Consider the following 17,215-nt stretch of genomic DNA (forward strand, 5'->3'; position numbering starts at 1 on the left):
TGGGTCAAACATTTGCTGTAGGCCCCTATTGAAACCCTCCCCCCATTTTTCTCTAACTCTGTGTATAGTGTATTTATTAGTTAGTAATTATCAATTAGTTTTTGGTCATTTGATTAATCACAAATGTATTCAGGAATATACATAATGTAATCACAATACTAGCTAAAATAAAAAAGGTCTCATAACTCAAATTTATGTTGTGCACAAGACGGGGCTTCAGGATTACATAACAATGCAGGTGTCACCATGTCATGTTGTGCTTTAGTGATGCATACAGTTATACCAAACAGATTCAAGCATGCCTTAAGGACATAAAGACCTGGATGAACTGCAATTTTCTGATGTTAAACTCTGACAGAACTGAAGTGACTGTACTTGGCCCCAAACACCTCCGAGACACATTATCTAAAGACATAATTGCTCTAGATGGCATTGCCCTGGCCTCCAGCAGCACCGTAAGGAACCTCAGAGTTATCTTTGCTGAAAAACTAGTGCATGCATTTATTACTTCTAGGTTGGACTATTGCAATTCCTTAATATCAGGCTGCCCGAATAAGTCCCTTAAGACTCTCCAGTTGATCCAGAATGCTGCGGCATGTTTAGATCTAGGAAAATAGATCATATTTCTCCAATATTAGCTTCTCTGCACTGGCTCCCTGTAAAATCCAGAATAGAATTTAAAATCCTTCTCCTCACCTACAAAGCTCTTAATGGTCAGGCACCATCATATCTTAAAGATCTCATAATACCATATTACCCCACTAGAACACTGTGCTCCCAGGATGCAGGGTTACTTGTGGTTCCTAGAGTCTCCAAAAGTAGAATGGGAGCCAGAGCCTTCAGTTATCAAGCTCCTCTCCTGTGGAATCAGATCCCAGTTTGGGTTCGGGAGGCAGACACCATCACCACATTTAAGAGTAGGCTAAAGACTTTCCTCTTTGATAAAGCTTATAGTTAGGGCTGGCTTGGGTGATTCCTGAACCATCCCTTAGTTATTCTGCTATAGGCCTAGACTGCCGGGAGACTTCCCATGATGCACCTCTTTCCTCTCTCCTCCTCTCCATCTGTATGCATTTGTAGGCACATTTTCGAGTGCGCATGCGCCAGCTCGCATGCTGCCCGTTGCCGTAGCACCAGTGACCCCGGTTTCCATCCAGGGGGTCAGTGTGGACATTGTGGAGGAGTACAAGTACCTGGGAGTACACTTGGATAAAAAACTGGACTGGGCTAAGAACACTCAAGCTGTTTACAGGAAGGGCCAGCCTCTATTTTCTGAGGAGGCTGAGGTCCTTCAACATCTGCCGGACAATGCTGAAGATGTTTTATGAGTCTGTGGTGGCCAGTGCTATCCTGTATGCTGTTGCATGCTGGGGCAGCAGGTTGAAGGTAGCGGACGCCAACAGATTCAACAAACTGATCCGTAAGGCCAGTGACATTGTGGGGGTGGAGCTGGACTCTCTGGCGGTGGTGTCAGAGAGGAGGATGCTGGCCAAACTACACGCCATCTTGGACAGTGTCTCCCACCCACTCCATGACGTGCTGGTCAAGCAAAGGAGTACCTTCAGCGGAAGACTCATCCCCCCACAATGCACCACAGAGCGCCACAGGAAGTCATTCCTGCCTGTGACCATCAAACTCTTTAACTCCTCCCTCTAAGGGTCAGTCTGTTTGACCCTAGGTCACTAAACTGGACATTGATCATTACATCTCTGCCATACTTGAATAATTGTGCAATATTCTGTGTATTACCTCCTTTACTGCTGTGCAATATCTTAATAATCTCAATAAACTACACTTAACTCAACAGTACTTGCACCACTACCTATTACTTGTATTATTACATTGTATTATTTGACTGTATTATCATCATCAACTGGTAAACCCACAAGTTGAATCTTAGACCACCATTTCTGTAACTTGCCAACGGTTTACCACAGTGTATTTGCACCTTGGTCAAGCCAATCATATGCTAATCAGGTACTTAACAGTGATGAGGGAGGTGCAGCCAGAAAACAATAGATATGATTACTGATTACTGGGCCATCATGGAAACAAAAGGTCAGTTTCAGGTGAAACTATTATTGTCATTGTTATTCCTATAGCTGTCATTCCCATTATTATTAATTTATTGATATTAATGTTACCACTACCATTATATTATTGCTATTTAAAAAATTGTAGGTGGTATTTGCATTGTGCTCCCCCTATCCCCCAAAACCTCTCTCTCTCTAAACCTCTACCTGTCTCTCTCTCTCTCTCTCTCTCTCTCTCTCTCTCTCTCTCTCTCTCTCTCAAACCTAACATGGCAGCGGCAGATGGCCGCCCATCATTGAGTCTGGTTCTGTCCAAGGTTTCTGCATGTTAAAAGGAAGTTTTTTCTTGCCACTGTCGCCAAATGCTTGCTCATGGTGGGATCTGTTGGGTCTCTGTAAATAATATTATAAAGAGTACGGTCTAGACCTGCTCTATAGGAAAAGTGCGATGAGATAACTTCTGTTATGAATTGGCTCTATATAAATAAAACTGAATTGAATTGAATTTGCAATTTATCCTATTACCACAAACTAATTGCCACACAGTCAACCTGGAGCCTGGGGCAGTTGGTGATGTAGTCTTGTTGTTGGGGAGGGGTGGTTAGCGCAGCAGATCTAACTTGTTACAATATAAAATTAAGGTTTTTACATTAAGTGTTATGAAGAGACAGTCGATGAGAGCAACAATATCAAATACACTGCACTAGTCCTTATTTATGTCATCAGTGAGAATTTTGAATGAGAAACTGCAGACAGGTGGAGAAGAAGGTTATTGTGAAGCACAGGTGAAACTTCTGCATGGCACAACTGCAGGAAAGTGGGGAATCTTGCTCATGTAGTTGTAGCGTGATAAAGATGGTGATGAGGTGTTGATGAAGAATTTTAAGTCTTTCCAGAGAACTGATAAACTTCTCCCAGGAACCTCTACTGTCACATGACCTCAGCAGGTCGCTAATGGAAAGTGGAATGACAATTTCCCATTTTACGACAGGCCTGCAAAAACTCACGGAGCATGAACAACAAAGGTTGAGAGCCACACTGTTTATTACTCATTTATCACTAATAATAATAATAATAATAATAAAACTTTATTTATAGAGCACTCATCAAAACAAAGTACAAAGTGCTTCACAACAAGAGGAATAAAATACAACAGTGAATGACAAGATATAAAGAAATAAAATACACAACAGCAATAAAATAAACAGTAAAATAAACAGCCAGTTCAGGTAAAATCAGGATATGCTTTCAGATAAAAATGTGTTTTGAGACGAGACTTAAACGAAGACACTGACTCAGACAACCTAATTTCTTCGGGCAAGTTGTTCTAGAGCAGACATGGGCAAACTACGGCCCGCGGGCCACACACGGCCCGTTGGGCTTATTAATCCGGCCCGCCAAACGTGACAAGATTATATTAAAATAGGTACAGGTAAACCTTGTTCAATTTACCTTTCCCCTGTAATGCCCATGTTTCCCCAAAAGATGGCGCACTTCAGCTACATTGACCTTGTTCGCGTGTATTACTTTCTACTTCTCTTATGAGCTCTTCTGCAAAAATGAGTTTATCAAATACGGAGTGGACCACAAAATATTTTTTCACTGAAGTCCGATCAAAGGCTGTATGCCTAATATGCCAAGAAACTGTCGCGGTTTTCAAAGAGTACAATATCAGCCGTCACTTTGCTACGAAGCATGCCAACTATGCTAGCAAGCAGTCAACGCAGGAACGGGCGGCCCGGCCCCTCTGTCAAATTTTAGAACCCATTGTGGCCTGTAAGTCAAAAAGTTTGCCCATCCCTGTTCTAGAGCCTCGGTGCCCTGATAGCAAAAGCTCTGCCCCCCTTAGTTTTCATCCTGGACTCAGGAACAGACAGGAGACCCCTGCCCGAAGATCTCAAACTACATGAAGGTTCATAAGGGATTACAAAGTCTAAAATATAATCTGGGGCTGGCCATGAAGAGCCTTAAAAGTAATCAACAAGATCTTAAAATCAATCCTAAAACCAACAGGGAGCCAATGTAAAGAGGCTAAAACAGGTGTTATGTGGTCGTACTTCTTGGTCCTGGTTAACAGCCTAGCAGCTGAGTTCTGTACAGTCTGCAGTCGTGTCAAAGTTTTTTGATTAAGACAAGTGAACAGTGATCCCCAGGGTTAACAAACACATTCTTCAAAGGACCCGTGATGTTGGTGGTTTAGGTCTCCCAAGTTTTACTAATTATTACTGGGCATCAAATATTCAGAAGATATTATTTTGGCTTCATTGCCCAGAAACAAATTGGTGTTTAATTGAAGCACATACATGTCACTCTTCTTCTCTTCCAGCTTTAGTGTATTCTTCCTTGCCTTTGAAAGCTTCTCGATTCACATCCAATCCTGTTGTACTTTCTACTCTGAAGATCTTTAATCACTTTCGTTGTCACTATAAATTTACATCTGCATCAGTTTTGGGTCCTATTTACAAAAATCATTTATTCCCTCCCTCTACACTGGACTCATCATTTAGACAATGGGTAGTTTCCGGGTTGAAATGCATCAAAGATTTATATACTGAAGGTTTATTCAACAGTTTTGAGAACCTCTGCAGATTGTATGATCTCCCACAAAACCACTTTTTTAGATATCTTCAGATTCGCAATTTTGTTAAAAATAAATTCCCATCCTTCCCTGACCTTCCTCCTACCTCACCTTTAGATAATCTTGCTCTCAATTTTTATAATAAAGGATTGATTTCACTTTTATACTCCCAGCTCATGTCTTTGAAAGAGTACAATCTGGATAAAATTAAATCCAGATGGGAAGATGAATTGGGCATTGAGCTATCTGAAACTTTCTGGAGGTTCTCTTCTGTTAGGTTAGGGCTCATACAATTCAAAGTGCTGCACAGGGTTCACCTGAGCAAGGCATGGTTAGCTGGAATATATCCTGGAGTAGATGACCAACGGCCAGACTGAGCGGAAGATACAGGAGATAGGGAGATATCTTCGGACCTACTGTCACAACACCCAAACCAGCTGGAACCGCTTCCTTCCGTGGGCCGAGTACGCACAGAACTCGCTAAAGCAGAACACCACGGGTCTCACCGCGTTCCAGTGCGTACTTGGCTACCAACCCCCGTTGTTCCCCTGGACAGAGGAACCATCTGAAGTCCCAGCCATTGACCACTGGTTTCGAGCGAGCGAGAGAGTGTGGGACTCAGCTCATATCCACCTGCAGCATGCTGTACGGAGACACAAGCAATTTGCAGATGCCCGACGATCCCCTACCCCGGTCTATCATCCAGGGGATCACGTCTGGCTTTCCAATCGGGATCTGCGTATCCGTCAGCCTTGCTGTAAGCTGAGTCCCCGCTACATAGGTCCATTCCCCATCGAGAGGCAGATTAATGACGTCACCTACCGGCTCCAGCTCCCCCTGAGGTACCGCATTCACCCTTCCTTTCATGTCTCCCTTCTAAGACCTGTGTCTCCGTCTTCCACAGAACCCGAGGAGCTACCCCTAACTCCTCCTCCAGATGTGATTGAGGAACCCCTAATCTACTGGGTGGAGGCCATTATGGATTCTAGGCGACGGGGCGGCTGGCTAGAGTACTTGGTGGACTGGGAAGGATACGGGCCCGAAGAAAGATCTTGGGTTCCACGAGACGACATCCTCGACCCGGCGTTACTGACGGACTTTCACAGTGCTCATCCAGATCGTCCTGCACCCAGAGGCAGAGGCCGACCCTGTCGCCGTCAGCGGGCATCAGGAGCCGCCCCTGGAAGAGGGGGTACTGTCAGAGAGCCAACACAGACACCACCAGCTCCACCCACTGCAATCAGCAGATCGCACTCACCTGAGTATTGATTACACACCTGCCACTAATCATCTACTCCACACTATATAGTCTCACTCCCCCGGTTCACTCACTGTCTGGTCTCAAACCTCTTACGAGAACTCAACCCGACCACAGTATCTCTTGACAACCCCTTTGGACTTTGGACTTCTCCGTTGTGTGTTTCATCAGCTCCCAGCTCTCCTGTCTCCCGTCTCCTCCAGTGGATCTTACTACCAGCTCTACATCAAGATAAGATCCATAGACTTTCCTAGCTTTGCCCCTCATATCTCCCGTCATTGCTTTTTTCTGTCTGGCTGTTCTAATAAACTCCCTCGTCACAGTACTAACCTCTGTGTCCCGTGTCTACCTGCTGACAACAGACTGAAGCCAGGTATGAAGGCTGAGGATCCTGCTAAAACAGCCAATTCCACGACCCAGTGTAGGAATTTCATTTCAAATTTCATTTCGGGTCCAATTCCTGCAGCGTGTGACCGCATTAGCGAAGCGCATTTTCCTCACTATGGAATCTCCAACGATCAGCGTAGTTGGGGGGATGAGAGGAGGCAGAGTCGATGATCGTGGAGACCGCTGAGTTCCATCAGCCGTCCCTGGGATAGCTGTGGTCGGGGACTGCTGCGGCGAGGGGGCGGCGTCCTCCTTAGCAGAGGACTTCTTTGCTGTCTCAGGACGAATGAGACCTCCAGAGCTTCTCCTCCAGAGCTCTCACGGCCTCTTTCGGTAACTTGGGGCGAGAGGAGGAGGAAGACTTGACCGCTGGAAAAAGGGAGTGTCCCTCCAGTGGAGGAAAGTCCTGTGTATCCCGGATGTCAAACCTGTTGGCCAGCGGGAGGTCCCGATGTGAAGGTGGAGGAGGCAGGTGCTTTGCACCATGTCTGTCCTTACAGGCTATGGTCCAGTGCTCCGGTTGGCGTGGAGTCGAACTCACCGGAGCCTTCTCACCACCCCCGCCGGCGAGTGACTGTGCGTCCACTGGGGCTCGGCAAGGAGTAGAAATGGCAATTGCTTTGGGCTTCGCACCCATGAGGAGCCACGGATCTTCAGGCTTAGCTGAAACGACGTCATGCTCCAGAGCGCCAGTGATGATGGAGCCGAGCCACGGAAGAGTGGGATCATTGTCCAGTGCTGTGGTGGAGCAGTCAGGAGAGTGAGATGGGATGGTCGCATTCCGGCTTGCGGAGCCAGAGGAGCTGAGGACTGCCAGGTGTTTTGCCTGGGCCGAAGCGACAGTGGAGAACTCCAGGATGAGCTTGTCTTTTTCTCTGAGCTCGGCTTCCAGACAGGCGATACTTTTCCTCAGCTTTGAGACGGTAAGGTGACAAGATCCACACTCAGCCATCAGGTTATCATTTAGTCCATAAAAGTGCTACGAACTTAAAATCCTTGGTAAAAGCGACCGGGCTATAAACAAACCTAGCTAAGCTAGCAGCAGTGGAGGCAGTCCAGTAAACCACGTCAAGTTGCAGCCAGCTTAAAATTACTTAAGATCCACACGTCCAATGACTGAAAGCTTTTTCCAAGTTAAAATATATAGGTAAAGCAGTGGCCAGGAAAGCAGTGTAGCGTAGAAAACTTGGATTAAAAACTCAATAAATATCAATTTATGATGGTTTAAGACGAAGTTTCTAGCGACGCTTCTGCCGGGTACACAAAAAACACAAAAAGTGGATGATATTCTTTTTATTCACAATGTGTTTGATATCTGCCAGCAACAGAGTGCCACGCATTTAAACATGGGAGAATTAGACAGGTAATAAACTTTATCAATTCTGTATATGAAATTAGAACAAGTAAGGATTAAAAAAGGAGAGGTATAGAAGGGGAGGAGTGAAATTTCATGCCAACGACATCTGACACCGCTGCCCCCTGGAGAGAAGACTACAAAACCAGAGGAAGCACAAATGCTCTGTCTCTGTACTCGTTTTCCACACCAAACCTGGGAAGGCTGGCATGCAACCAACTCTGAAATTCATAACATTTATTCTGCTTTCTTCTGATAGCCGGAAGCGAGAGTAAACCCGCTCCTTCCTCTTAACAAAATTAAAGTAATTTACTATAACCAATTCAATGCTTTTAAAGCCATATATCGCTACATAGTAAAAGGTGATAACTAGTGAATATGATATGCTAGGGACTTAAAGGGTACTTCGGCAATTTAGAATTGCACTTTCATAAAGTTTAGGGAATTTCAAGAGACAGATAAAAAAAAGAATGGTCAAAATCTATGCAGCAGAGGCCAGGATATCCTGACTCCATAGGTCTTTCAGTAGACCTTCCCTGACTGGTACTGTATATGCCCATGTCTTTCAAACTTGACGACCCTAGTTTGCAATCGCAGTAATGTCACTTTAGTAATTTTCTCAGCCTTGACAAAGCTCCTCCAGAGCCACAGAAGAGATTGAACTGTTTTTACATGCAGAGTAGTATTAATCATGACCAGTAAACTAATCATGTGTAAAACTGGTGAACTGCCCCTTTAATCAGTGCCACTTAATGGCCAGAATTACACCACAGTCTTACATTAGATTTGATGATATGCTATTTTCAGTAGAACCAGCTGTAGCATTACAGTTTAACAAACAAGTCTGAATACAATAAATGGCAAAATAATTTGACAAATAAATGTGCCTGTCAAGAAAGTATTGTCTTGTGATTCCTGCAACAGTTTCTTCTTAAGTGTGTATACTTCTGAGTTGTATGCCATTTTGATGGCTTTAGAATGGATTAAACAAACCAAACCAAACAAAGTTCTAGTCTGTAGTGACTGTCCAGTCTTAAGTCAGGTGCATCCAGTAATCGCCAGGACTATTCAAAATAATGGCAAACATTCAAGAGGAATAAAACAAGGCAAGTGAGGTCGCATTCATTTGGGTTCCTGCTCATTTGGACTAACTAGGCACTGTTAAAAAATAAAACATCTTAAACTTTCCAAACCAGAGGGAAAAGGTATGGCATGGAAGAAATGAAAAGCTTAGGGCCAACAGCAGCAGGATTAAAGAGCACACTGGAGCCTGGTGAAAGTGGACAAGGCAGAAGATGTTTGGCCAGCTTCCTGCGGAGAACAGGACTGATGGGAAAATCTCCAGAAGATGGCAGTAATGCAGCACTAAAGATGCCAGCTGAAAAATCTCAACGAAGAAGAAGAAGAAGAAGAAGAAGAAGAAGAAGAAGAATGCAACGTCAAGGATTACAACTGTCGTAAAACCTTAAAAAAGGAAGGAAATGAGTCTGAATGAGGCGGGAAATCTGAAAGAGAAAGTGATGATTTCCGCCCTGAAATGTTCAGATGATAAAAAAAGTTTAGATCATCTTCAGAGAGGCAGACTGCGGTTTGCTCTGTAGAGGAGAGGATCTGGCACTACTGAGGATCGTTTCTGACCGGACTAAATCGGGTAACGTTAACAGACATGTAACGATCTGCTAGGGTTAGCGGCCAGCTGTAGCTTTAATTTACTCTGTGAAACATATGAGACAAACTGTCCGATTAAAACCAAACAGACACAAAGAACACAGCTAACGTTAACTTTATTTAACACAGGACTCTGTCAGGATTTAAGCTAGTCACGAGAAACTCAGTTAGCAACTGGAAGCTAATTTAACTGCCTTTATTCACTAACGTTACCAGGGTAACTAGCCTCGTCCAGTAACCGGTGATAAACTGACTGACTGTGACAGTTAGGGTTAGCCAGCGTTAACTGTCTAGCAGGATAGTTAGTTAGCTATCTGCATTCAAGAGCTAGCTAACAGGTTAAAGACTGGCTTTATTTGTCTAACTTTCACAGCTAAAAAAGTTACGGAAGAGTATGATCCAATTTTGTCGTGCTGGGATCAGATCAGATCCAAAGGTGAGGATGCTCACCTTTGGAATAACTGGTATGGAAACACCTCAGCACAAGGCAGGAAACGGCTGGACAAAATGGTACTCACTGCATCAAAAATCAGGCCAGGAGCTACCGTCCCTTGCTGAAATCTACACCATTAACCTTAGACCACGGAAAAAGGGACACAGTATTATTCTCGACTCCTCTTCACCCTGCTAACGATACCAACCAAGGACCGAAAAGTATCAGCACCTACCCACAGGCCGTCTGTGCCCTTAACTCTTAAATCATTAATGTGCTGCTATTATTCCTGTCTGTAAGACACTGTGAGGGCATGTATACAATGATATACATCATCGCTGGTTGTAGTACTGATAGCATCCCTATGGGAATGCTTGTTTTAATTATGTATTATTATTACTTATTTATTTACTCTAATGTCCTAAGGTGGTCGCTGTATGAGAGGTGTTGTTTTGTTTTGTGGCTCACCAAACCAAATCCCTATCGACTGTTGAAATGGTACTGAATCTTAACAAGCCAACTGACTGCAGTTAAAACAGTGTAACTATTTAACTGTTAGTCAAACTAGTTTTAACTGCTAACTAACAGATAAAACCTCCATCAGACTAACATCACACTGATTCTCTGTCAGTTAGTTTATTGACCCAACTTGATTGATTGACCTAACTTAAAATGATTTAAGGTCAAATTGTACTCACGTTAGGGCTGGGCGATATGGACCAAAAATTGTATCTCAGTATTTTTAGGTTGAATGGCGGTACCCGATATATATCTCTGTATTTTCTAGTGTGAAGTAGGCTAAATGTTCAGATTGATATTCAGTAAAAAAATATGCGATCGCGAAAAACCACTGATGACGCAAAAAACTTGAACCAATTCTCAGCTGAGTTGGTGGCATTGTGGCATACTGACTAACCTACCAAAATGATTTGTACCATATACTGTATCAATTACTCACCTGTTGCCTTGAATTCCTGAAGAATTTTTTGTCCTCGCATACCTCCATGTGAACATAGAAAGAATTCAAAACACGCTATCCAGACTTGTTGAAGTTGTTGGCGCTCCTGTTTTTTAATAGCAAAACTACATCAAAACATCCATCTAAAAACTCTCACACAACTCGTGCAGTATAATCCAAGTCTCATTAATCTAGTCCAGGGCTCAAAGTTAACGCTTGCCCGGGGCAAGTAAACTCTGTATTCGGGCAAGTGGAATGCCTCATGCAGTTGTCCGATCTGGCAAGTGAAAAATAAATGTGATGTCTTTATCTATTTTTCTTCTTCAAAGAATGAGTGACAGCCGCTGCTCAGCCAGCTAACCCAGTAAGCAAAAGGCCAGAGGCCACCCAAGGCAGAGAGGCAGTGGGGAAAAAGCGTGTAGAGCCAGCGTGTGTTTTACATGAGTTAACAAGGCAATTAAGCTAGTCTTAGTTCGGTGAAAGAGAGAAGCTTGAATTCAGAAGGTGTGCGGTTGTATTTTTCCGTTCAACAAGGAAAAGACGTGCAAGAATAATTCCTTTCTTGACATTTTGTGAGTTTATTTTGTTTATTAACATAAACCAAACGTAGCAAACGTGCCGCTCGCACATCTCCCAGCTGAAACTAGGGCGGGGTTAGTTTCAAGCCCTGTAGTCATATGCTCAGTACTTCCAAAAAACCTTGCTAATGAAATCATTTCTGGCACAAAGCCCTGAAGGCAAAATAGTACTAAACACCTGTGGTCAAACACTCGTGAATGCAGCTGAGAGCAACAACCGTGTGCGTGCGTGTGTAGTGTGGTCCCACCTCGTTGACTGGCCAGGAGCTGCGCATGTGGTTGCTCAGGCACGCCTAGGTTACGCTACCGCCTGGTGGAGATGCCAATTCACTACAAAGCAGTCAAACTGACCTATAATAATGCTATACCAGTGTATCGGCCGTGTATCAATTGGTATCTGTGGCAAAAAAAGGGATTGGGGCATCCCTAATACAACCTTTATTTAATCAGGCAAGCGAGAGCACAGCAGATAGACAGATATAACAAAAGGACCTTTACCACCAGAGAGAGTCACAGACATCACTAAATAGGTTTGAAGATGAAAGTTTATATTATATCATTTGGTCTTATGGAGATGGTGGTGTAGAGCATTGTCTTACACGATGGTCCAAAATCTTCCATAGATGTGAAACAGGGTTGAGATCTGGTGACTGTAAAGGCTGGAGCATTTTATTAGGGGCCGGGCAGCTAGGCTGCCGGACCCTCATGGAATTGCCAATGTCATAATAATAATAATAATAATAATAATAATAGTAGTATTATTATTATTATTATTATTATTATTATTATTATTATTATTATTATTATTATTATTATTATTGTTGTTGTTGTTGTTGTTGTTGTTATTATTATTATTCCTAGGAAATCTGCCTTCCCATGCGTGGAAAAAACCACGTAGGTCCAGTCCTATGCCAAATGTCCTGGACAGGCATTGTGGGCCAATAGTCCTGATGGTGGCGCTACAGCAACCGTTTAAAGTTGTAAACTTTGTAAATTCATAACAAATCAGTCATACGTGCTACCACTTTGCAACTTTCAACAAAATGTAGGCCCAAAAGTTCACATGCTTCGAGCTGGCAGGAATTATGAAGTCATCACTCTTTTTTTTCTTCTCAGAAACTGTATAAATAATTAAATATATCTCCTCCCACATTTTTTACTCAATCAACACCAAACTTGCCACTCTGCATTTTCAGACTGACCTTCACAAACAATCCAGCCAGATTTTTGAAATATCAAAAACTGAGCCCACAGTGCATCAAAATGTTTTACCGTAAACAGCTATTGCAAATTCTCCTCCGATGTTCTTGTCTTTTTTTCCATCTTCCTCCTCCTCAAAATGCCTGGACCCGACTCACAGCTGCACAGCAGCTATAATTCACATTATTTTCATCCTCACCAAACCATTCAGTGAGCCCTAATGCACGGAAGCATTTGCATTTGATGTTTCTCCACTCTTTTATTCAGCATTTTCCTTTCATTAGTCCCCCGTCTGTATTTTATCCTAGAAAGATTGATAAAAGGTGTTTATATTAACTATTTATTAAGCTGTGATGATGATGTTTACAGCAGAAACTCGCTCATTTGTAATTAACAGGACAAACATGTTCTTTAATAGAGGCTTCCACTGAAAATCACAAACATGTCTCACTCTGTTTCCTGTCAGGATGAGGAGTTCCTCCTCCCTTCTCTCTGCTTCCCCTGCTCCTCACCCTGCCCCCCTCCCCCTCTCCCCCTCATCCTCCTCTCTGACTCACTGTCCTGAACTTGACCTGTCCGTCACACTCAGCCCTGTCCCCAAGACTGGCCACACACACCTGAAGCCCCACCCACTGAAGAAGAGTCAGCTGAGTGACCAATCACAGCTGAAGCCCCGCCCCCGAGGACAGACAGGAAGAAAGGGGAACACACAGGTGATGACATCATCTTGTAGTCCTCGTGTGTGTGTGTGTGTGTGTGTGTGTGTGTGTGAGATGACATCTTCCTTTAGTTTTGGTGTGTGTTTGTTGCTGCCTTCAAATGGGGTCGTGTTCACCGTGTTCATGAGAAGAGTCTTGTGGTATTCACGACCTCGGAAGTGAAAATTTTCTGAAAACTCTGAGTTCAAGAGTTGCGACACGTTTGCTGACATTTTCAGAAATGGCGGAGGCCATGGAAGTTTTTCGTGAATAGTAAGTTAATATATTGTAATTTGAGTCATGTAGAGTTTTTCTTAATTATTTTATATGTATGAGGAAAATGTTGATTTTTCTCAGTGGCGTCATCTTGTCATTATGCCTTTGCATTTCCTGCATTATGCCAAGCACACTGTGTACACGACTTCCCCTGTCGTAACCACGAGCTCACAAGTTCCATTTGAAGGCAGCATGTGTGTGTGATGACATCATCCTGTAGTCTTGATGTGTGTTTGTGTGATATGACATCGTTCTGTGTCTGGTCTCCTGCAGGTGTGTTTTGAAGAGCCGGTGATTGTCACGGTAACACCGGAGCCTCACATCACACTGAATAGAGACCCCCTGCCTCAGCAGCCAATCAGAGGTCAGGGGAAGAGCAGAGGTCGTCACCATGGTAACCAGTCTGACAGTTTACACAGAGGAGTGAATTCACAAAGAATTAATTGCAGCCGCTGATAGCACCATGAATTGCGCATCATTTACAACCGCTATCTGCGCTGTCTCAAGGTCCAATTCACATAAGATATTGCGCTAATGATATTACAGCATAAACACGCCCATAAAGTTTTGGAGCTGAGTGCAGTTTGCCATTGTTTTGCGTTTATTAAATGTTCATCTGCAATTTTCTGTAGTGGTCCCAGAAATATTTGTTCTGAAGGTGTACTGAAATATCCCATGACATGGTCAATCAACATTTGAGTCAAAATAATTTATAAATGCAGTTGCAATAACAAAACTTTCCACTCAAGTGGAAAGAGATGCTTGATTTGAAAGAGAACTTATGCTTATCATGAACAGAGCTTTTTGTAACGTAACCTGAAATCCCACACACTAATGTAGTTAGCTAATGATCTGCTCCTTGGCCTTGAAGTACTATTGTAGATAGTATGCTAAAGCTAGTAAGACAGGCATGCTCAAGTAGCAGTTTAATCCATTTGTTACACTTTTGCCCTTGTATTTTGGTTTTAGAAAGGCGATCACTAAGACACCACCGTCTACAGCCTGTAATTACGGAATATCTCTCTCACTATGCAGCCTCATGCACACCACTTCGGCATGTGTAGAAGTCAAAAGTTTGACCTTAACCAACCACCGCGGCTTGGATCACAACTGCAAAATTCAAAACTGCCTCCCAACAACAGAACCATGACTTTTTTTTTTTCATTATTTTATCTGTAAATAGTCAAACTTTCTCTACATTAAACCAAAGTAAAGATTCTTAAGGCCAAAACACACTGCTACCGAACAGCCACCCCTATTATTTTCTATGTACAACCCCTACACCGACGGCGGGTGGTTAGTTAGTTTATTGCTTTCTTTTCACTGCAGTTTGAACTATTTCACTTGTGCCTGTATCTACAAAGCAACAATTAAATGAATAAACTCCACTTGCTCCCTGCTTGTAGGCTACATCCCAGCTCCCGTGGCAGCTCGACTTCCTGTCCTCACCTCTTGCTGTCGCTGTCTCTCGTGTGTGTGTGTGTGTGTGTGTGTGTAGATGACAGTTGTTGATGCGCTGCAGCACTTGGTGCTAGGGGCGGCACTTGAAGTGTGTCATATGCCGCGGTGCAGCGGCGGCATTGTGTTTTCCACTTGAGTCAGGCTTTTGTTGTCTCCAGTAGAGTTTATTTCTATTTTTTCCTCATCAGTCAGACTGTCTCAGTGGCTGCTGATCAGTAGAATGATGAATAAAAGCAGTTTTTTCTTCCTCTCTTCTGCTGGTGGAGCCCCCAGACAGTGGGTGGAGCCTCCTGATGCAGCATCCAATCAAGATCCAGGCTGTCTGGAGTGGGCGGAGTTAAACACCACTCTGGCTCTGAAGGCGGAGCTTCAGTCACTGCAGGTTTGCATTGTTTTTCAGTAGGTTATTAATAAATCATCACTAAGCTAATTAAGAACTAGCTAACAGCTGGTTACCATGGTAACCTGTCTGTTGTCCTGCAGGGGGCGGAGTTTAACTCCCAGAAGGCCATTCAGGAGACTCTACAGAGGTCAGAGAGACCAAAAACCTGATCAACACCAGAGCTAGTGAAGGTAACACACACGCGCACACACGCACACACACACACACACACACACACACACACACACACACACACACACACACACACACACACACACACACACACACACACACAAGGTGCTTCTCATTTGCCTCATTTCATGTTCCCTCGCTCCTCGAGCTGGAAATTGATCTTGTCCGCCATCATGACGGAGACCTGGTTTTGTCTGCAATGTAGTCCTTAGGCACAAATGCACCCATCAAAGTACGTCCACTTTAAAAGTGCTTGTTTTTGCCACTGACAGGCTCAGATTGTTATGTTGTAAAATGATAAACAAATTACCTTGTACTGCAGCTACAGCAATGGACAGATCAAGATTTAAGTGAAAACTTAAATTAACTTAATTAAAAACTATTAAATTATCTGATTAATCCATCCATCAATTTTCTACTGCTAATCTGAGTCCAGGTCACATTAATTTTATTAATTAATAATTATATCACTATGAATTATTGTTGTATATTGCTGGTACGTACTAAGAAAATGTGATATCATAATAAATAATTGTAGGACATATCCCTACAGGTTTTCATACTTTAATACTTTGGCCAGCATGATGGTGAAAGAGGTATTAAATTACATTCTATGTAGTATTAAAAAGTCTGAAATTTAACTTGGTGAACCCTGCAGAAACTGATTTATCTCTTTTAGTTGCCTCATGTATAGAAAGCTTAAGTCCTGACATCACTTTCTGTCTAGCCTCTGTTCCACTAGCTTCTGTAACTCAGTACAATCTCTGTCAGCATTTCTCTCATTGGTCTTTCTGAAATAATTAAGCATGTTCTTGAGGTTTACTTTCCATATTCTAGGCTGTGGTGAAAAGCTAAATTAGGGTGGATGTTTGTGGGGATTGTGTTTTGTCCTGGGCTGGATTTGTCTTCCAGACAAGCCTGTGTCACAGCAAACATCCACTTGGGCGGTAACAATGACTAACCTACCTGCTGAAAGTATAACTGACTTACATTTTTCCCATGTAATTAGTCTACAGCTTGAAGTGAGAGTAGAATTAACTCAATTTGCTCACAAGCAAATTTAAATCAGAAAATTGGGCGATGTGAAAAGGAGAAAGTGAATTTAAACATGACCAGTTTAGTCAACTCAGACTGCTAAATTATAGCTTCATTTGTTTTTGTTTGTATTTACTTTGGGTTTTAGATTTCACTTTACCTTACTAACTTTTACATATTTGTATTTCACAACCTTGTTAAAGCCTCTACTCTCTCTGTGTCTGTGTCTGTAGTAGTGAATGTCTCTCGCTCTCAGCTTCTCTTCACCTCATTGGTCAGCGTTGACATGCAGGAGGATCAGCTGATCAGCCAGTTGCTGCAGGATAGGCTGCTGCTGGCCCCGCTCCCACGCTGCCATGGCAGCAAGGCAGCAGATGGCCCCTCCATCCTCCTCTTCATGACCTCTGACCTTGTCAGACAGAAGCCACTCCCACCAGAGGAGGAGCCTGTTAACCACAAGCCCCGCCCATCTACACACCCTGCCTACTCGACCTTTGACTTCTACAGACGACAGAGACGCTGGGAGGCCACGCCCTGACACACATGCAGTAGACCTCTGATTGGCTGGAGGCAGTGAGGCGCTTATTAGTCAGACTTTGTGATGTCGTTGAACAATAATTATCTAATCAATTTATAAATTATTAATGTAAACTGAAATCTGTTTTTATTCCTGCAAAAAGCAAAAAAAAGAAGTTTTCCAATAAAGTCTTTTCAGACGCTTTCA

At 43.2% G+C, this 17,215-nt stretch overlaps 1 protein-coding gene across 1 annotated transcript; it reads left to right on the forward strand.

The window, feature by feature from the left end:
- Positions 1-9,024: 9,024 nt before the first annotated feature.
- On the forward strand, positions 9,025-17,215 carry ppp1r35 (protein phosphatase 1, regulatory subunit 35). Its single transcript, XM_044181893.1, is given in 7 exon segments — positions 9,025-9,261; positions 12,914-13,160; positions 13,695-13,815; positions 15,140-15,264; positions 15,366-15,411; positions 15,414-15,455; positions 16,725-17,215. Coding segments are annotated over 6 exon segments (885 nt in total). The 5' UTR covers positions 9,025-9,261; position 12,914; the 3' UTR covers positions 17,030-17,215.

Source organism: Siniperca chuatsi, linkage group LG21 (assembly GCF_020085105.1).
Source record: "Siniperca chuatsi isolate FFG_IHB_CAS linkage group LG21, ASM2008510v1, whole genome shotgun sequence".
Lineage (NCBI taxonomy): Eukaryota > Metazoa > Chordata > Actinopteri > Centrarchiformes > Sinipercidae > Siniperca > Siniperca chuatsi.